Here is a 21,268-nt window from a genome sequence, read left to right on the forward strand (position 1 = left end):
AAATAAAGAAAATACCACAGACAATCGTTTATAACATTTTATTACAGTACAAATCACCTTGTTTCTAATAAAAAACACTGAGGTAGTTTTACGTGATTAGCCTCTCATCAATAAAAGCGTTTTAAGTGTAGTGACGGTTGCAGAATTCCGAAATCCTGCCGCAGGCCTCCAACAGCAGATCCTCCGGGACAGTCAGGACGATCCTCATGAATCCCGGAAATTGGAAACACTGCAAATACACTTATAAGGTGCTCATTTCAATGTCATTTACAACTTACATCACCAGGAAGGCAAAAGACGGATTCCTCAGCCATCAACCTTTGTACGAACTGCAGCCCGTCCTCAAACATGGGGAACTTGTTCATTTGCACCTCGACGACCATGTACATGGTACCATCAGGCATGAATGGTGACAAACCTTTGGCGCCCTTCAAGGCGTCGTAGGCAAGTTGAGCGTGACGTCTCAAAACGACTATTAACTGGTCGTGGTAACTTTGAGGAGTGTTGCGCAGAATTGAGGGTAAAGCCCCCTGTATCAGGGTGTTGCTGCCAATCGTCCTTTGACTGAGACTGACCAGCGCCTTGCGCACCTTATCGAACGCCCCAATTTCATCGTGAACCACGATCCAACCCATCCTCCATCCTGGCACCAGGAACCTTTTGGCCAAGCCACCGCATATCAAGATCGGCACGTGCGAGTTCAAGGAGGCGCACGAGACGAAGCGTTTGCCGGGGAAGACGAGCTGTTCGTAGATTTCGTCGGCTATAACCGGTATCCTTCTGCGGTGCGCAATCTCCAGGATGTTCCTCAAGTGTTCCTGCGAGAAAACCGACCCGCACGGGTTCGAAGGGTTGTTGACGACTATTGCGGCCGTGTGCTGGTCGATCTGCTCCTCCAGGTGGTACAGGTCGGCCTCCCAGTCCTTCTCCGGCAACAAGTTGTAGTACCGGACCTGCACGCCTATAGACTCGGCCAATGTACGATAGATCGGGAAGCCGGGTCGGGGGATCAGGATGTTGTGGTTCCTCTTGCTGCAGCACAGAGCTGTGATGCACAGCTCGAGGGAGGACGAGCAACCACTGCACAGGATTACATCCTGGTACGAGACCTGGACGCCGTCATGGGTCAAGTACTCGGCTACCGCCGCTCTGGCGTTTTCGTAGCCGACGCTCGGTGCGTACCCATTGCAGGAGCCCTCTTCGACGATGTCGATCACCGCTTTTGTTGTCTCATGGGACGGAAGCAAGTTTCCATAAACGGTCGGATCGCCTGAGTTAAATGTTTTGGTATTTTAATGGTTCATTTAACTTTCCCAAAAATGTTGGTCGTACTATGTTGTAGACAACCCAGATTACAATTTTCAAAATGATTAATGTAAGTCATATTTATTATATAAAATTTATAATTATGTGAATGTTGTTTATAAACTTATTTAATATGTAAAAAATTACGCACTCAACTAGACTTAATTAAAAATTACAAGAATAAGTTTACATTCTTTATATAATCATAAAACAGGATGGTTTCATTAATAATTAATTATTACAAGTTTCAGTGAGAATGTGTAAAATTTGCATAGTGGCGAGTTATGATAATTAGATTAGCAATATTTGCTGGAGTAAACACTACGTTCTCTTTTAAAGTTGAAAAAAATTTCACTATGTGAAAGAAAAAAACGGCTTTGACGCATTTATAAATGTTAACATATGTAAAAGAATTGCGCAAAAATAAAATTTTAATAATTTTTATGATTTTAACTGTTTAATTAACAGTTATCAAAGAAAAAATTAATAGAAAATGGTTTGTATTAAAGAAACAACAATTATTTCTAGTTATAAACTGGTTTTGAAATGAAAATTGTTCTAAATGAAGCTTAGAGTTATTCAAGTTTTAAAAAATGATGCAATATGCTTTCCACGTGCATTTCTGCGGATTTGTAAAGCTTTAACGTACCGATGGAAAGTGCGATGACAGGTTTTTCGGGATTAGGCTGTAGATCTAAATTGTCGACGATTTCCCTGATAAAATTCCGGCAGTTCTTCGCTGTCTCCGAGGGCTCGACCTTCCACACCTCCGGTTTGTCGCCGCCACCAATCACATTTATCGTGCTCTTCTCCTTAATCTGGTTATCCAACATGCTCACACAAGAAACGTTATTGAAAATTATTCGCTCGTAAAATCAAAAAATAAAAAAATAATTATAATCAATTATTATACACGGTAGTATTCGTTCGACACTAGTGGATTAACGATATTGATTCGGTTTTGTTGTTAGGACAAGTATTTAAATAAATCCCTCCATTAATTTTATTCGGTTTCTACTAGACGACTTGTTTGTCGGATGTTTATGTAAATCGGGGCCAGTTTTGTAAAACGTGGACGAAGAAAATTGTATTCTTGATAATTATGAATATTAATTGTTGTGGAAATTTTTTTATCAAAACGCAATTCGGTTCAAACTTCTTGTGCATTAACATTAATTATGCGAATAAGATGCAATCATTTTTGCATCATAATTTATGATAAATATGTTCACAAAAACACGTGTAGATGAATATTATTTTTCTGTGGCGTATATTAAATTTTGTATTTTAATGAATCATCAATATTTAAGTTTATATTTTATTAATTAATAAATGATTAGACATTTATAAATTAGATTAGTAAATAATCTATCATTATGTTCAATCAAGAACAGACTTCGAGGATCACGTCACTTATTGTATTCAGGACTACCAACAATAGAAGTGGGGAATCCCCGAATGAAGACAGGGATTAACAAGTTTAGACCTGTTAGGTTCATGCTTCAGCCATGCAGATCAAGGTGCTGAACAAACCACCATCAAGGTAACAAAAAAGAGGTAATTGTACTATTCAAAGAACACCAAGGAGGTGAAGCCGTCTGTTAATCTGTTCCAGTTTCAGCCTTTACCAAGTTCATAGCTGTTAGGTTCATGCTTCAGACATGCAGATCAAGGTACTCAACAAACGACAAAAGGAATTAGATTCTGACACCATCAAGGTAAAAAAAGAAGAAATTGTACTATTCAAAGAACACCAAGAAGGTTAAGTCGGCGAGATGTTCCAGCTTCAGCCTTTATCAAGTTTAAATCTGTTAGCTTCATGCTTCAGCCGCATAGATCAAGGTAGTGAACAAATTATAAAAGGAATCAGATTCTGACACCATCGAGATAACAAAAAAGAAGAAATTGTACGATTCAAAGAACTCCGTAGGGACCAAGCCGACTGTCAATTTGCTCCAGTTTCAGTCTTTGTAAAGTTTAGATCTGTTAATGTCCTGATTCAGTCACACTTTGATGTGATTACCTAGCCACTCCAGAGAAACAATCCACCTATAAACTCCGGACCTCCAAGGTTCCACCCTGACTAGTGTGTCTACTAGTATGATAGAAAAGAAAGACAACTCCCATCTCAGCTTCAGATCCAATTATGTATATTCATAGGGTCATTACAATAAAACCACAAAATTCTTGAACATTTATTCATATGTTAACAAATTTAAAAATGAAAATCAATATCCAGACACAATTTAGTCACTTCTACACTCATATAGGACGACAAATACATATTAAAATAATTATTTTCTGTAATTCACACATTTAAAAATTATAAAATCGATTGTTTAAAGTAATTTTCAAAAAGGGGAATAAATTAACTTTAGCGCCACCGAAAAGCAGAACCTAACATATTAAAAACAGTATTTAAAACCTCCATCACGAGATGGCATCGGAAGACAGGGAACGAGAAACGACTCGAACAAATTAAATTTGGCTTTTGGAAGCATAAATTACGATATGCAAACGCGCCTGACCTAATCGCGTCTCCGCTCCAACCCACCGAATTATTTCTGCGGATTCTGTCATCGGTTTTGTGTGCATCGCACCGCACATCACCGATCCCAATGTATTAGTTGGGTTCAAGTTGTTGTACGACTCAGTGGCACAATATTGCAATACCAATTCCTGGTACAGTGAGTTGTGTGGCACCTTACATAATAAATAAAAAAGTCCGCCGTTTGTTTTATCTGTGTTGTACTCGGGTTATTTATATCTGTCGGTTTATAAATAAGCCCGGGTTAAAATTAACGCGCGAGCTGTCCGCAGTCTTCGTTCCAAACTCAACGGAAAAACGTCACCGCAACGCAATATTCCACCCGATTAATTAATACAATAAATATGATGAAGGTTTGTAATGTGCGAGGCGTGTGATCGCCGATCAGCCTTGCCGCAACCAAAATTGGAGACTGTGCGTGGTGACCGTTTTAATTGGTACCGCCTCGAGAACTAATCAGTCAGTGCGCGGCAAATCGACCGAACGATGTCGCAGTTGAAACGCACCCCGGGCAACCCGACCCCGGTGGTGATGCGGGAACGCAGCTTCGTACGTCCCAACCGCGACCCGCAGAAGAGGAGGTCCCAAACGATGGCCACGATCAAGACCAAGCCCACGATGGAGATATACAGGCCGCCCAACGTGAGAACGGACATGCCAAACGTGCCCGGCAAGTTAAACGTCCACGCCAAGGAGTTCACGATGAGTCACGAGCTGCAACCGTCCAAGTCCAGCGGCAACCTCCACGGACTCATGGCCTACGAACCGATGCCGTTGCAGCACAGCAAGTCCAGCGGCAACATACTGCGTCACGTCAATCATCCCGGTCTGATACCGATACTGCCGGCCGGCATGCCGATACCATTGTTACACTCTGCGTCATCCAATCAACTGTTGAATCACATGCCTCGGCCCGGCTTCCAGTACGCCCCTGAGTTGCTGGCGCATCCTGTGTTCACCGGCCACAATCAGCCGGTCCATTACGCCAACTGGAACAACAACCACCACCAAACCCAGAGCCAGTCGCTGAAGCGTTCCAAGAGTTTGGGCGCCGCCGACTCGCAGAACCTCGCCATCAAGCTGAAGTCGCTGCCCAAAGAAGACATGGACCTGTCCATCTTCGCCAAGGAGGACCAGGAGCATCTCAAGCAGGCCATGGAGGACCCGAACCAACTGCCCTCCCGCACCCTAATGGATCTGGTCAAAATCATCATGGAGAAAGTGGTGGAAGGCATCAAGTACTGCGAACCCATCGCCAAGCTGTGCGTCTCCATCATAGAGAACGAAAAGAACCAAACCTTCCTCGAATCCCTGCTCAACATGTGCCAACAGTGGTACCAGGAACGCGACAAGATCCTGCGGGGCATCAAGGCGGGCGACGGCACCCGTTTCACCGCCTTCATGTGGTTCCTGACCGAGATCTGCAGCCAAATAAAACGTCACCAGCTCAAGGACCACTTCGAGTCCCTCCAGCCAGACCTGGTACTACTGTCGGTGTTGGCCAAGTGTTGCCAGGCCTGCGTGAGCCTGCCCATCAAGTGCCTGAGCGAGACCGAGTGTCTGTTCTTTGTGCTCACCTCCATCGGCAGGGATCTGGAGACGGAGCTGCCGCAGCAGTTGGAACAGCTGCTGGCCAGTGTGAGGGACGGGTTCTTGAACAGTGCGGGGGCGCCGGCGGTGCGTCGCACGCTCCTGCAGCTGATCGAGCTACACGCCTCCAACTGGCAGCTGCCCGGCTCGTCGGTGTTGTACTACTATCCGAGGATCAAGTGACCGGTTGGTGCGGCTCGGTGGGACGGTTACAGGGTGGACCAACTGATTTATTTTTTTTTTGTTTGTTTTTTTTATACGACTGTTATTGTAACTTAGTCAGTGCATATGTCGCTTTGATGGACGGGATTGGTTTTAGTGGTGGTGTGCGCTTCGTCATTTTTATTGGGAATTTCGTCACATTTTTTTTCCTTTACCGAATAAAATAAACAGCGCGTGATGTAAATATTTGCTAACTAAGTTTGTCTAACACATATATCGGGACTATTTTTAGAAATTGCATTGAGTGAAAATTGTCACTAGTTTTGAAATTAGTCAGAATTAAAATTCAGCCGCCGTCAAATTGGATTTCCTTATTAAGTAGCAAGGACCTAATGTTAAACAATAATATTTATGTGTTTGTATGTAAATTTAAAGCGACATTTGCTCCATAATAATATAATTTATTTAAGTATATATACACTGAATTGTATTTTGTTTTTACTGATATTTTATTGAATAAACTGTTTACCTATAAACTCGTGCGTTGTTAAATATAATTTGCACATGTGTTTCAATTGCAACGCAGTTTTTAGCGATGATGTAAATGTGAGACGTAGTGCATGTTAATGAGTAATGTGTGAAATATTCATCCTAAATGGATGTGTCGAGTTTAGTAGCCCACGCGACTGTTTCGTCGTTTTGTTTTGTCTCGCTGTCCAACTGATTTAAATTAATCGCGCTTCGCCGACAATCTGGCAACGCCGCTTTATTTTAAACAATGAAATTGGCAAAAATTTACCGAAAAGTTAAAGTTTCACTCTCAAAATGACTTATTACTTCGACATAAACTAATTACAGAATTTGTCGAAGCAACAATTTAAAATTTGTATTTAAAAATCGAATTCCCTGATTATGAACTGAATATTAGAATTGGCAACAATGGAACAAACTGAATTCAATATTTACTTACTTTTTAAAGGATTTTCTTAGTGAATGATTCATAATTTATAATTTATTTAATTTTTAATTTATCGTTGTGAATTTAATCCAGCCGTATACATACAATAATTTTATTGCGTGAAATAAATAAATGAACAAATAAGTGGTGCGCAAATGCACTATAGATATTTAAATGGCGGTTCGCAGACGTCAAAATATTTCAAATTCTATAACGTCAAAAAACGCCATATCTAATCCAAATAGATACAATTATTATAAACAACCAGTTAAATAAGACACCGATAACAAAACCCAGATACAACCAGTACAACAATTACAATTTGTGATTTTGAGGTTATGTTTATTGTTATGAAAACACATTTATGTGAAGTAAAGAAAATACGCTGTTTAAATGTTGTAAATAAAGTAATAGTTTAATCAGTTACAAAGTCTAGTTTGTGTTTGTATTTGACTAGTACACATTGTTGGAAACATGTCTACAATAACTTGGAACAAAGAGTACCATGTTGCCCTCGAAGTCAAAGATCTACAAGCAAACGCCATGGCTGTGGATTGTACTGGTACTTTTGTACTGTTAGCTGGGTAATTTAAGACATTTTGAATGTACTAGTAGTTTGTACAATGAAGGATATGTTCGCAGGAGGAAATGCGTGGCAATCACAAACTTAAATGAGGATTTTTCATTAAAAAAAATTCCCAGACAAAGCAAATATGATGTGGGGACGGCAGAGTGGAATCCAACAATACACAATAAAGAACTATGCGTAATTTCAGTGAGTCACAAAAAAGATAACAATAAAATAGACTAATACTCACTCAGAATAGAATACAATATCATTATTAATAATTATTAGTTTAGTTATTGTATTTAAACAAATTAAACATAGCTTTGTTTTAATAATAAATACGTTTTCCACACTAATTATTTATATTATATTATGTATTTTATTTAGAGTAACCAAAGACTTGAGGTTTTGACCCTCCAAAACGAGGACCTGACCCTGACGCACTCGTTAAGGGCCCACACCAGGGTGATAACCGACTTAAGTTGGCACCGTTTCGACCCCAACATATTGGCCTCTTGTTCCGCCGACACGTTCATTCATATTTGGGACATCCGGGACGCCCGAAAACCCACCCTGTCGCTGAGCGCCATCGCCGAAGCATCGCAGGTCCGGTGGAACCGGCTCTCGCCCAACTTGTTGGCGACGGCGCACGACGGCGACATCAAGGTGTGGGATCAGCGCAAGGGTACCGCCCCAACCAAATACATATCTGCCCATTTGTCCAAGATACACGGGCTGGACTGGAGTCCCGTGTCTGAGTATCAGTTGGCGTCGTCCAGTCAGGATAATACAGTCAAATTTTTCGACACTGAAAACCCGAGGAGGCCTGAGTACGTCTTGACCACGGCTTCGCCCGTTTGGAGGGCAAGGTACACGCCTTTCGGCAACGGCATGGTCACCGTTGTAGTTCCGCAGTTGAGGAGAGGAGAGAACAGCTTGTTACTGTGGAACACAGCTAATAGAACAACTCCCATGCACACATTTATTGGTAATAATGAACAAATATGTGTATATTATAATTACAAGGATTATTTTTTAGGTCACAGAGACGTGGTGCTTGAATTTGAGTGGCGCAAGCAACGTCCAGGCGACACAAACTACCAGCTTATCACATGGTCAAAAGATCAGACCCTGCTGGTGTGGAAAATTGAGCCATTCCTTCAAAAGTTGTGCGGGCACGAACCGGAGGAGTACAAAGACACGTCTGATACGATTTCCGTTAATACAATAGACTCCAAACAGGTGGAGGCCAAGTCTTCCCCTAAAATACAACCTTTACAACAGGAGTTCTCCCTTATGAACGTCCACATTCCCAACTTGGAAGTAATCAGCATGGATTTGATGGGCAGGACGTGCAGCGTCAAGGCTACCGTTAACAACTTGGTGGTCAACTTACAAGTTATCTTTCCCAATGCTTATCCACATGGAGTCCCTCCAGTATTCCATCCCACAATAACAGTAATTTTAATTAATGTTCCACGTTGTTTTGTTGCTGATGAAGTACATTTTTAGTCCCCCAATGGCAACGAATCAATGGCGGCTTCTTTGCTTCAAACGTTGAACCACTTGGCGCAACAGAGGGTTTCCAAAAATCGTACCTGCTTGGAGCCGTGCCTGCGACAAATGGTAACCTCTCTGGAGCAACTGTCTCGGGACGCCGAAAGCGACAGGACAATCGTCACCCCGTACATAGAACAATCGCCAGTTTTTAGCGGCCTGAACGACGCTTACATCCCTTTCCCCCGGACTTCGGGGGCCAAATTCTGCTCAGTTGGGATGCTGGTGTGCTTCGGCCGTCCCGTACACAGACGACTAGGCAACAAGCTCGAGTCCACGACGCCCAGGGCCTTGTCCGCCCTGGAGAACATTAACGCCAAGAGGAACAGCAACGGAATGACCGTGTCCGCCTACTATTTCCAAAAGCAAAGGTGCCACACTGTCTTTGATCAACTCCGTTTATTAATTACAATATTTTCCAGGCGTCCAACCAAACATGCGCCCCCAAAATCGAAAGCCACCGTTCACGTCTACGACGCCGGACGTCTGTTCTTCGTGAACCAGCAGCTTGCCGAGGAATACATATTGGACGGAGACGTGGGCACAATCTGTCGCCACAATGCGGCCAGCGCCGCCGCCGTGGGGCGATGCGATCTGGTGCAGGCGTGGACGTTGGCCGAACTGGTGGCCGGGCCGCAGCAGGCCGACGAGGAGATGACGTGGTCCCAGCATCCGTTCGGCAATCAGCTTATGCGTTCCTTGTACGTTCCATTAATTGGGTACTTGATCATGTTCATTTTCCGGTGATTTTCGTTGCAGGATTTCCCATTATGCGACCCAATCGGACGTTCAAATGGCGGCAATGTTGAGCTGCATCTTTGGGAAGGAGAACGACACGGTTACGTCGCGTAAGACGTCGATAAAGTCTCTGAAGTCGCCCACGGTAAGGTTTTAATATGTTATTTGACTACGTCATACGCGGTTTGTTCTAATTCTAGTTTTGTGTACGTCCGTTACGAATAACTAGTTACATAACTATATGACTTTACTTATATTTATTTTAGCTTGCACCAGGAATGAGATGGTTGAAGGTAACTAAATTGTACACTTTTGCATGCGCTTTTACTCGTTTGTGACCGACGTTGTGTGTTGCTATTAACCGTGTTGTTGTTTCTCTGCGATGGTCGACAGTCGGTAATATTCCAAGTAGCACAAATTATTATATTATAATTGTTATAATAGGATAGGACTTGAATCATCTATCCTTAAACCAGCCTTATGATGACATTGTAATTGACTATACAAAATTAATATCTTAACTATAGATAGTAAGAAATAAGAATTAAACCAAGAAAATTATTATTAAACCTAATTTGATTAAAATGAACAGTGTTATTTGGATATATCCTATTGTACACCATTAACAGCTGCCATATTATTGCCTTTTATAATAAATATTAAATTAATATAAAATCAAAACTAATAGACATTTCTTTTAACAGTCTGGTGGATCACCGTACCACACAATTCCGCCAGCGGACGTGATTGCAGAAGGCTGGGTGATCCCCATCCTGAAAACCTCTAGATCCACCTCTCTAGACAACCTCCGACTGGACGATTCGAGCGAAGTGACGCCCCCGATTAAAGATCCATCGTCCGCCCTCTACGAGTACTACAAGCTGGTCTATGCGGAGACCCTACACCGCTGGCGGTTGATCTACAAACGGGCCGAGGTGATAAAATACATGTGTGCCCCGGCTGAGTCGCACAAGGGGGTGCAGTTCACGCCGGAGTGCAAAGAATGTCAGGTTTCGGTTAAGGAAAGTTGCTGTTGCGTCAGGTGCAAGCGGCTGTCGCTGCAGTGCGCGATTTGTCACATTTCCGTCAGGGGCTCGGCGACTTGTTGCGTCATCTGCGGACACGGAGGTCACACCAAACACCTCATGGAGTGGTTTAAAATACGGGATATATGCCCTACTGGTTGTGGGTGTTACTGTCTGATGGAAATACCAGGCGTTTTTAACTGTTGACGTGATACAAAAGAATTTGTGATATATTTTAAGTGTAAATAACAATAAATTATTTCCTTATTTTCCTATTAAAGTAAGACAATGTAGTTTTAATATTTATTTCTTAAATTACTGACATACAATCTAGGTAAAATCGTCCAGGGCCTATTCTGTAGTCCTGGATGGAACACATCATAGTTAACTTTTTGCAATCTGTCTAAAAAGCTGTAAATTGGGACAGCAGGTAACAGTGCAGCTCTACCCTCCTTTGGGACACTTTCTGATAAACTTCTTGCCTTAACTAAATGTTGGTGGGCTCTACTAGCTACTTCAAAAATTGTATCTTGCAATTTGCTACTGGATTTGCCTCTAATTACTTCTTCTTGACTCAAGTTGTTTCTTATTAAAATATCTTGGGGTAAAGGAATGAAATTAAGCCTTTTAGAGTGAGGAATTGATCTGAAATTGTATTTTATAATATACAGTTGTTTAATAAAGATATTTTATACCTTAGTTGTTGTGTTATTCCTTGTGCTTTACCTAAATGTGAGGCAGCATGATCAGCGTGCATATTTTTAACCCCACAACCTTCCAAAATTAAATAATATACACTAGACACAGATTTTTCAGCATATTTCTCCATGTCTTCTAAACTATTAAAGTGTTTCATGTTTAAGTTGTCTTTTCTCACTTCTATTAAGTTTTTGAAGTACCTTTTTGTCAGCTGATTATTCAGTAAAGCCTAAAGCATGAAATAATTGAATTCTAGTATAAATAGTAATTTTTAAAAGTACCTTATATATTTCTATGGCAACTGGATGCTGAGGGACCTTCTTAACATCTTTCGTGAAACATTTATCGACCGTTTCCTCCCAGAATTTCAACCGCATCAACCCTATGGTGTCTTGCGACACTTGTTCAGCCACCCGGGACACTTCGACATTAAAACCCCGCACGGCGAAAGCGCAAGCCCTCGCCGAATTCTTGAGCAGCAGGGTGCAAGTGAAGTTATCATAGTCGTATTGCCTGCAATGCACCGATTAAATTTGAATTCACTTTGGGGGACACTCGTACCGTACGTTGTTCAGACAGTATTCTGCAGTCGATTGACTCTTACAACGGTGAACTTGCGATGGTTTTTGGGCGTTTTGCAAAATTCTCCGGCCAAACTTTTGTAAAATCATTGTGAAAATTATATATTTTATCCAATTAATTGGGTCATTTTTTAGGTTATATAAACGTCAGAAGTTTGAGGTTATGGAGAAGGTGGATTATTATGCATTTTGTGGTTCATTATAAAAATATGCAGTTTACATTAAAAAAACGAATAAACTAACTTTTATTTATTTATGGTTAATGTAAAAGTCTGATCTTAATAATTATGTTCTAAGTGTACAAAAAAATCCTGATTTTAATACATATATAATAATTAATAGTTCATTAATAGCTTACAAATTTGACATAGGCTAAAATAATTTGAACTAATTAGATTAAACTCCTAAAACGATTGAGGTAATCAAAAATCGATATAAGTGTTGATTTAACGAAAAAAGTATCCGAAACAGTACTGTAACGGGTGGGTTGAAAAGTAACCACCTTGACCACCAAAATGCGTTGCTATCGCGAAATAAAAGAAAGTTGGATAAATATCATGGGGCTTATGCTCCTTCAGATTACACCGTGAAATATTAGTTTAGAGAGTTTTATGGTTTCCGAAAACTCCACTGCCGATGAAAGCATCGATTTAAGGCTCCAATTGCTTCCCCATCCACCTTATTCGTCAGATTTAGCTTCATCGGACTATTATCTCTTCTCAAACCTCCAAAGATGGCTCATCAATAAAAAATTCAGTTCGCGGAGGAGTATTTTGCAGACCTCCCGAAAAGGCAATTATATTGGATAATAAAATCAAATTCTATAAAAAAAAATATTTTTTCTATGCCTATGAACTTTTCAGTCCAACTGTTATGATATATAAATATTCAGTAATAGTTAAGTCGTGTGAATTTCTTACAATAAAATTAAAATTAAATAAAATAATTGACAATATAAATTCTTAATAATTAGATAAGTAAAGTCCTGAAATTTATTTGCAGTAGTAAAGATAAATAAATGTTTTCGATAAATCGTGGCAATTACAAAAGTAAAAGTATTCCAAATATAAAGTCTTAAATTATAAGAATAATCGAATCGAATAATTTAATTATTTATGATATAAATAAATAAAAATAATTAACACTTCACTAAGATGAATAATGTTACGAGGAAACGAATTCGGTGGTGCGTTTAGTGGACGAAGGGTGTTCTACTACAAAACAATGTTCGGTCCCCAATTCGTTTGTGAAAACCTTGATTTGAAATTAGATCACAGAAACATTAACTTGTAAAGACATGTGAGCGATCACAAATGTTCTATCTTTGGCTAACACATTTAGAGAACATTTTTTCTCTATTTGTTGATTGGATTGTTGGAAGATAAGATATGTGCAAGATGTTCCAAGGAGGCCCTGAAGGAACCCAGACTATGAAGAACCAACCAACCATCAGATAGGCAATAGGCCAGTAGGGAAAGGACATTGAAGGTAATAAATACTTTTATTTGTTAATTAAACGATATTAATTTAAAGTTTTTGATTAATTACAAGTAGGTTCAGAACGAGACTAGTTAACCTAGCAACGGGCTACGCAAAGTTTTTAAATATTTTATTCCGGTTTTCAGCTTAAATAAATTAAAAAATTTAAAGTTTTTATTGATCAATTTATTCTATAACGTAGATTTAAGCAATAGTTTTACACATAATTAGGAAGGTTGTCAAATAACACACAATTTAAATTGAAATAATTGTTTATTTATTAATGTACACCGTTTAGTTTGTACAAGAACGAACAGATCTCATACTTTTGAATAAAATTCAGGTGTGTTATTGAATAGTTAGTCTAAAAGTACATACAGTAATTGACTGTACAGTATTAACTATGCGGGCAAAACTATAAGACTCTAAATGAGATAACAATATTTAAAAAAAAAACAACAAGAAATAGTTGACGGCAACAGTTCAATAATCGAAACATCACCCCCGTTAAAAAAATACTTACATGCAGTTCATGTTCACTCTATCACAGTATTCCGAATCGAATAATCAACATAATCATATGTACACAGACCGTAGACATAAAGCACTGATTGTGAGTAAGTATTTCGGAAGCCTGAGCAAACACTCGATTGCAACTACCAAAAAAATATAATAAAAAACAAGTTCGCACAGTAATACTGAAAGTGGGACCATCCTACCAACATGTCACCTTAGAAATCACCCTCCCAAAAAACTGGAGGACGGAAATCCATCATCCACATTTATCTTTATAGAATATATATTTGTAGTTTTACTTAACTGAACCCATTATACAACACAATATTAACAAATTAGCCTAAAACCTAACAAATAACTAAATAAACATTCATATATCCATTCATGCGCCCGAAAACCACAATAAACTTCGTCTTCGGGTCGTATTCATTTTTATTTTTTGACGTTCGTTCGAATTTGTGATGCAAATTTGAAGGGCACTTCTAAATCTTGTTTCACGCATTCACATCGCCAGGTTAAATCTTACTAAGCTACAAGTCTTGTTAAAAACGATCTTTATTTGTACTTAAACCGACTTGCTACAAAACAATTCGATCATTTTTTTGTACTCACTACCCACACATCACAAAATCGGCTAAAATGATTAAGAAAACCAATTTGATTCAACTTGATAAATATATTATTGTCTTCAAGTGTTTTTTACATAACTTATTTACAAAATCTAACACAATTAATTAATAAACTACAACAACAGTTTCAGTTTAAGTACAAATAAATTAAATAAATAATGAACCTGGATGACACAGTACATCAAATATAATTAAAAATTAAGATAGATAACTATATATTTATAATATATATGTATATTATGTACACATCTAAAAAAATACATTGCAAGAAAAAATATTATCTTAATGATATATACTTCGATCTAGATTTACATATATACATAATCCCAATGGGGGCAATTGGCAATGATTAATTAATATTATTTTTTTGTAATTTTCAAAAGGTTTAATTTAAAGTGGAACAGCATGCTTTTCATCAAGAACTGGATGGAGTTGGCACTTACGTGATAAATTCTTTTTAAATACGTGCCTACGGGACCTAAAACGAACGTCCCCATTTATTATTAATAATTGTTTTAACCTACAGAAAGAACATCTCAACAACAAACGTTATGGCATTGCAAAACTCTCCTCTTACGCTACCAGTGCTATGTATTAAGCTCAAGAGATATAAGATATTGTCATGTATGTATCCGTAAGTTATCTTTAAAAGGTAGGAAAAATTTTCTTTTATACTATGTGATTTTTTTTAATAGTTAAGTTGATATTAAGGTTCTCCGGTTTGGCCGCCCATGTTGGGCGGCTGCCTTTCTTATTCTCTTCGCATCCTGTTCTATGACTCCCTGCGAACAACGAATAACTTTAAAATTTGCTCAATAAATAGGTCAACAAATTGATTACCTCGTGACTTTGTCAAGGACTCCCCTTAACCGTTGGTCCGTGATCGACGGCACCAGCTTCTGCACCAGCTCGCAGATGAACGTTTCACTTATGCCGGGGCTTTGGCGCTCCGCTATTTCGAACGCGTTCCGCAGGTCGTCGATGGCGTCCGACTTGTGCGACGTGTCCGCCGCCCTGCCGTTATACTGGTGCTTTCTCTGCAACTAAACATCAACGTATAACCAACGAACTTCGATCGAAACATTGGACAAACCTCGGAGATCAGGGGGTAGATGAAACCGCTGAGACAAGGGGGCCGCGACGATTCGATCTTGGTCGTGCTGGTCGAGTGTTCCCTGTACTCTCGCGACGACACCGACCGTCTGTTCGACTTCTTCTCCTGTTCGGGCTCTCCCCGATGGTCCAGCGGACTCAGCTCTCTGGAAATCCTCTTCTCTCGTTGCTCGCGCATCTCCTTTTTGTTGTCGGACGTCGGCGACTGCACGACCGTCGTCATGGTCGTCGCGGACGTCGACTTGACCGCCGGCTGGGCCGTCTGTTTGTCGGGCCTGTAGTGGTTGAGGTTGGCGTCTTTCGGGGGCGACTTGGCGGCGATCGTCGTCGCCGAGGAGCCGTTCTGCACCTTGTTGTTCGATGCTATCTTGTGGTTTGGACTGACGATGTCGTCTGGCATTTTCATCGGATGGTTGCCTTTCACCGTCATTATCCACGGGTCGTCTAGGTCGCTGTCCTGTTTGGGTTCCTCGCTGGAATATTTTATAAATTGCTCAGTTAATTGGTCTTTAGGTTGGGGTAAATTAACACTTACGAATCGGAGTTTTCGGACTCGGTTTCACTTTCATCGTTCCTACTTCCCTTCCACTTTCTGTATCTGTCTATTAAATCTACCAGATATGAATTTTTCTTCGCCTTCCTAATAAACGGATATTTGAGCAATTCTTTAGCCGTAGGTCTCTGAAATAGCGACTCATTAAACACCAAAACTGGACATTACAAATATACCATACATTTTCTGGGTCCTTATTGAGGCAAGCCTCAACAAAGTCCTTGAACTGTTTACTATAACTGCCGGTCAGCTGCGGCGGATTATTCTTGGGTATCAGGAACAAGACCCTCATCGGATGCAGCTCGGAATTGGGCGGCTCGCCCTTGGCCAGTTCGATGGCCGTGATGCCCAGACTCCAGATGTCCGCCTTGGAATCGTACAGCGACTGCTTGATGACTTCTGGGGCCATCCAGAAGGGCGTGCCGACGAACGTGTTCCGTTTGCTGGTGGTGTTCGTTAGCTGGCCAGCGACACCGAAATCGGCCAGTTTGACGTCGCCCATCTCGCTCAGCAGCACGTTTGCCGCCTTGATGTCGCGATGCAGCTTACGCTCGCTGTGCAGGTAGTCGAGACCTTTGAGCACCTCGCGCAGTATGATGGCAATGTGCATCTCCTCGAAGTTGCCGGCCTTCATCAGGTCCAGGGCGGAGCCGCCGCCCAGGTACTCCATGATGATCCATAGTTTCGAACCCTGCAATTCGTATACATCAATAAGTAACTAATCTACCAGAAAATTAAAATTTAATAATGAGGTTCCTTGAAAACAAACAGGAAAGGCTTCCTGTTTATCAGTCCGAAATTGACCTGTGTTCCCGTTTGGCCGATTTGATTACGCATCAATGTTAGACCGCAACCGAATCTCGATGTGATTGTGTAACGACTTTAACTCGGAATTTTATCTCGATTAATTAACAAACCCACTTGAATTATTTTAAAATTTCAAAATACCGTTTAGAAGTCGACAATTACATTGTTTATAAAAAGATAATTTATGCACGTTTCCGTCAATGTCCACTGAACAGGTGATAAAAACAAAAATGGTGTTTTCTCTTCCTCGTCACTTTCCTCAATCAAATCAAGTAATTTATTTTGTTCGTAGGAATGTCAGGTAATTATAAATGATCTTAGTCTTAAGAATGCAATTTTTCTAATTTTCTCACAGAGGTTCAAATTTTTAATTGTTGATTATTGTCCTTAAAATATTGTAAATTATTAAAAATTATTAATTTCTTATAAACTTTTTAAGAAATTTAGGCCTAAATTTTGTGTACATAATTTGCCTTGATCATTTTAGTCCCCTAATTAAGATATTTTCAAAATTTTCATTTTTTACAGAATTTCAGGATGTCATAATTATTTAAGGATTTAAGAAAAATTTTAAATTTCCTTATAAAATATCAAATTTTTAACTTAAATTTTGCTGATAATTTCTTTTAAAGTTGTAAATAATTATAAATCTTTAATTAACTGATACAATTTGATATAAAATTTTTGAGTAACTTAAGTCTAAAAATTGAATATTTGGTTTATATCTTTAATTGCCTTATAAAATTTAAATTTTTCTTACAGAATCTCAAGATGTCATAAATGTTTTTTTGCCTTAAAAAGTTCAATTTCATGAAATATTGTAAATTTCCTTACAAAATGTAGAATTTTCTATTGAAATTTTGCTGATAAATTACTCTTAAAACTGAAGGAATTGTCAATTTGTTATAAATTTTTTGAGTAACTTAAGTCTAATAATTGAATATTTGGTTTAATCCTTAATTGCGTTATAAAACTTAAAATTTTAATTTTTCTTACAATGTCTCAAGTGTTTCTCGCCGAATTTTCAATTGAAATTTTGGTGATAAATTACCTTTAAAACTGTAAAATATTATAAACTATTTAAAATTGTCAATTTGTTATAAAATGTTTAAGAAACTTTAATATAAAAATTGAAAATTTTGAATTTAGATTTACATTTTTGTTCTCAAATTCTCATATTCTATTAATTTTCATTTTTCTTATAAAATATCAAGATGTGATAAATGTTTTTTGTCTTAAAAAGTTTAATTTTATGAAGTATTGTAAGTTTCTGATAATTCATTTTTCTTACAGAATTTCAAGATGTCATAAATGTTTATTTGCTCTAAAAAAGTTTTATGAAATATTGTAAATATCCTTACAAAATGTAGAATTTTCAATTGAAATTTTACTAATAATTACCCTTAAAAGTGTAAAATATATTATAAATTAACATGAAATGACAATGTTATAAAATTTTTAAGTAACTTAAACCTGAAAGTTGAAAATTTGGCTTATATCTTTAACTCTCTTATAATATTTAAAAATTCCCAATTAGATTTACATTATATTTGCCCCCAAGTTGTCATATTCTGGTAATTTTCATTTTTCTTACAGAATTTCAATAAATGTTTTTCGCCTTAAAAAAGTTTAATTTTATAAAATATTGTAAATTTCCTTAAAAGTATAAATATATTTTCAATTGAAATTTTAGTAATAATTACACTTAAAACTGTAAAATATTATAAATTATCAAGAATTGTCAATTTGATATAAAATTGATGAGGAACTTATGTCTGAAAATTGAAAATTTGGTTTATATCTTTAATTGCATTATAAAATTTAAAATTTTCAATTTAGGTTTACATTATTTTGTTCTCAAATTATCATATTCTAGTAATTTTTTACAAAAATTTTTTTCTTACAAAATTTCAAGATGTGATAAATGTTTTTTTGTCTTAAAAAAGTTTAGTTTTATGAAATATTGTACATTTTCTTACAAAATGAAGAATTTTCAATGAAATTTTGTTTAAAATTAACCTTAAAATTTTAAAATATTATAAATTATCAAAAATTGTCAATTTGTTATAATATTTTTGTAACTTAAGCCTAAAATCGAAATTTTGGTTAACATCTTTAATTACCATAAAATATAAAAATTTTAAATTTAGATTTATATCATTTTTGACTTCAAATTGTTATATTTTGGTAATTTTCATTTTTCTTACAGAATTACAAAATGACATAATGTTTTTTTGAAAAAAGATTAATTTTATGAAATATTATAAATTTGCTTACAAAATATGAAATTTTCATATTTTGGAGTTTTTCACTTCTCTTAAAGAGTTTCATAATGTCATAAATTACCAAAAATTGTTATAAAATTTTTAAGAGTATTTTAATGGAAAATTTTAAATTTTCAATATGGCTTTTCTAGAAGAATTTCAGGTCGTCATGGATAATTTTAGGCTTAAAAGTATTAATATTATATTGCCCATAAAAAGTTAATTTATGCACATTTCCGTCAACGTTTACTGAACAGGAGATACAAAAACAAAATTGGCGTTTTCTCCTCTTGCCACTTTCCTCAATAAACCCACTAATTTACTTTACCTGTACGAACATCATGTTCGGCCCGTTTCGAGGACGAAAATCTCCAACGGAACACCATCGTTTTTTTACCTAAAACCACCCATTGTATTGCGTAAACGCGTAACAACCATCGTGGACCCGATTTTACGAACCATTGTTTCGTCATCCCGCAAACATCGAACGAACGATCCAAACGGATCGAAATAAAATTTCCTCGGGAATGTTCAGCGATTGCAACGTCTAACGGTCTCGCTTTGAAGATAATTTTTTTCTTACAATCATTGCGGGCGCGCGCCTTAAATGTCACTTCTATTAATACGAATCGCGACGCGAACCTTGAAGCACACCCTCGGGGCCTCCCGATCCGTTCGAATTCCACGGCGAAAATTTACATTCCATCAGAGAAAACGCACACACGTTAACGGGCTCCGGCTTTTGATGTGGGATTACAAGATACGATTATCTTTTGATTGTTCAACAAAATCGACATTTGGTGCGATTAAAGCGTTTTTGTTTTACCTTGAGATAGGATCCGAAGTATTTGGTGACGAAGGGGCTGTCGCACTGGGACAGCACCATGATCTCCTGCTGGATGTCCTCGATCTCATCCTCGGCCTCCTCCAAGTCGATGATTTTGATGGCAACGACCTGCGTCGAACGTTTGTCGATGCCCTTGAACACCTCGCCGAACGACCCTTTGCCGATCCGTTCCTGTTTCGTGAATATCAGCTCCGGATCAACCTTCTGAAAAAAAAAATGAACGGAATAAGTCGGACTGTTCTGCGGAGCTGCGTGGGTCGGTCAGATTTTCAGGATTAGTGTAATTTTAACATTTAAGAAATACGAATTTTTATAGATGAAATAAATTTCAAGATTTTCGCTTTTACAATTTAAATTTTTTTTCATTTTCATTAATTCATTTAAATATTTAAAAATTTCACATTTTTTATAGAATTTCTGATTATTATTTATTTTTTTAATTTTCTGTAAACTTTATAATTTTAAAATTACAAATAATTGATAATTTTTGCCCTCAAAATATTAAAATTTAATAATTTTCAACTGTCCTAACTAATTTTTAGTTGGTCCCATATTTTTTTAACTAGTTTAGTAAGAACCTTTAAATTTGAATTTAATCCTATCTATGCCAAGAATTTTATATTTTCTTACAGATTTTCGATGATATTTTACCTTAAAAACTATAATCTTTTGTAAAATTATTAATTTTCCTTCATAAAATTCTAATCTAATTTGAATTATTATAATTTTGAAATATTTTATATTTTCTTACAGAATTACAAATTTTTCCCGCATGATTTCTTTATAATATTAATCATTTTTAAAAGTTCTAACTTTCCTACACAGATTGATTCCAATTTAGATATATATTACAATTTTGAAATATATTATTTATTCTTACAGAATTTCAGATTTTCTTATACAATTTTTTTTGAAAATATTAATTTTTGTTTTAATTTCTAATTTTTCTAGATAATTTCCAATTTTTAATGTGAGTTATTATTATTCTGAAATATATTTTATCTTACATAATTTCAGATTTTCTTGGATGATTTTTGTCTTAAAAAGTATTTGTTATTCTTGTAATCTTTTTAATTTTCATACAATTATAAATTATTATAATTTTAAATTAATTTATATTTCCTACAAAATTTCTGATTTTCTTATATGATTTTCGTTTTAATAATATTAATCAATTCCAATTCTAATTCAGATTCCAATTTCTTATTTGTATTATTATAATTTTGAAACATTATTTTTTCGTACAGAATTTCAGATTTTTTTGGATTTTTTTTAATTTAATTGTTCTATATAATTTCAATTTTTTTAATTTGAATTATAATTTTAAAA

General features: G+C 37.2%; 5 protein-coding genes across 8 annotated transcripts in view; 2 read left to right on the forward strand and 3 right to left on the reverse strand.

Annotated features, from left to right (window-relative positions):
* Positions 1-24: 24 nt before the first annotated feature.
* Positions 25-2,257, reverse strand: LOC109596879 (tyrosine aminotransferase). The gene is made up of 3 exons (XM_020012475.2): positions 1,955-2,257; positions 279-1,270; positions 25-229 (listed from the first exon to the last, which is right to left on the reverse strand). The coding sequence occupies exons 1-3, from the start codon at positions 2,136-2,138 to the stop codon at positions 122-124; spliced, it is 1,284 nt and encodes a 427-aa protein (XP_019868034.2). The 5' UTR covers positions 2,139-2,257; the 3' UTR covers positions 25-121.
* A 1,450-nt stretch (positions 2,258-3,707) lies between these two features.
* Positions 3,708-6,141, forward strand: LOC109596880 (CBP80/20-dependent translation initiation factor). The gene has a single exon (XM_020012476.2). The coding sequence runs from the start codon at positions 4,340-4,342 to the stop codon at positions 5,624-5,626; it is 1,287 nt and encodes a 428-aa protein (XP_019868035.1). The 5' UTR covers positions 3,708-4,339; the 3' UTR covers positions 5,627-6,141.
* A 491-nt stretch (positions 6,142-6,632) lies between these two features.
* On the forward strand, positions 6,633-10,658 carry LOC109596881 (GATOR complex protein WDR59). Of its 2 annotated transcripts, XM_020012477.2 has the most exons (9): positions 6,633-7,147; positions 7,206-7,338; positions 7,519-8,119; positions 8,171-8,589; positions 8,644-9,059; positions 9,111-9,389; positions 9,448-9,571; positions 9,693-9,719; positions 10,131-10,658. In XM_020012477.2, the coding sequence occupies exons 1-9, from the start codon at positions 7,038-7,040 to the stop codon at positions 10,656-10,658; spliced, it is 2,637 nt and encodes an 878-aa protein (XP_019868036.2). In that variant the 5' UTR covers positions 6,633-7,037. The 2 variants fall into 2 exon arrangements, with proteins under 2 accessions (XP_019868036.2, XP_049822756.1); XM_049966799.1 differs by lacking the exon at positions 9,693-9,719.
* An 82-nt stretch (positions 10,659-10,740) lies between these two features.
* On the reverse strand, positions 10,741-11,881 carry LOC109596882 (NADH dehydrogenase (ubiquinone) complex I, assembly factor 6). Its single transcript, XM_020012478.2, has 4 exons — positions 11,712-11,881; positions 11,432-11,663; positions 11,147-11,379; positions 10,741-11,096 (listed from the first exon to the last, which is right to left on the reverse strand). The coding sequence occupies exons 1-4, from the start codon at positions 11,819-11,821 to the stop codon at positions 10,748-10,750; spliced, it is 924 nt and encodes a 307-aa protein (XP_019868037.1). The 5' UTR covers positions 11,822-11,881; the 3' UTR covers positions 10,741-10,747.
* A 1,583-nt stretch (positions 11,882-13,464) lies between these two features.
* Positions 13,465-21,268, reverse strand: part of LOC109596896 (serine/threonine-protein kinase 26) — a 32,866-nt gene continuing 25,062 nt past the window's right edge. For all 3 annotated transcript variants that reach the window (XM_049965998.1, XM_049965997.1, XM_049965996.1), the window contains 6 exons: positions 19,919-20,143; positions 16,203-16,712; positions 16,004-16,149; positions 15,449-15,941; positions 15,196-15,398; positions 13,465-15,137 (listed from right to left, as the gene is read on the reverse strand). In XM_049965998.1, the coding sequence (XP_049821955.1) occupies positions 15,128-15,137; positions 15,196-15,398; positions 15,449-15,941; positions 16,004-16,149; positions 16,203-16,712; positions 19,919-20,143 (1,587 nt within the window). In that variant the 3' untranslated portion in view covers positions 13,465-15,127. The remainder of the gene's footprint in view (positions 15,138-15,195; positions 15,399-15,448; positions 15,942-16,003; positions 16,150-16,202; positions 16,713-19,918; positions 20,144-21,268) is intronic.

The sequence above is a fragment of the Aethina tumida genome, chromosome 4, assembly GCF_024364675.1.
Source record: "Aethina tumida isolate Nest 87 chromosome 4, icAetTumi1.1, whole genome shotgun sequence".
NCBI lineage: Eukaryota > Metazoa > Arthropoda > Insecta > Coleoptera > Nitidulidae > Aethina > Aethina tumida.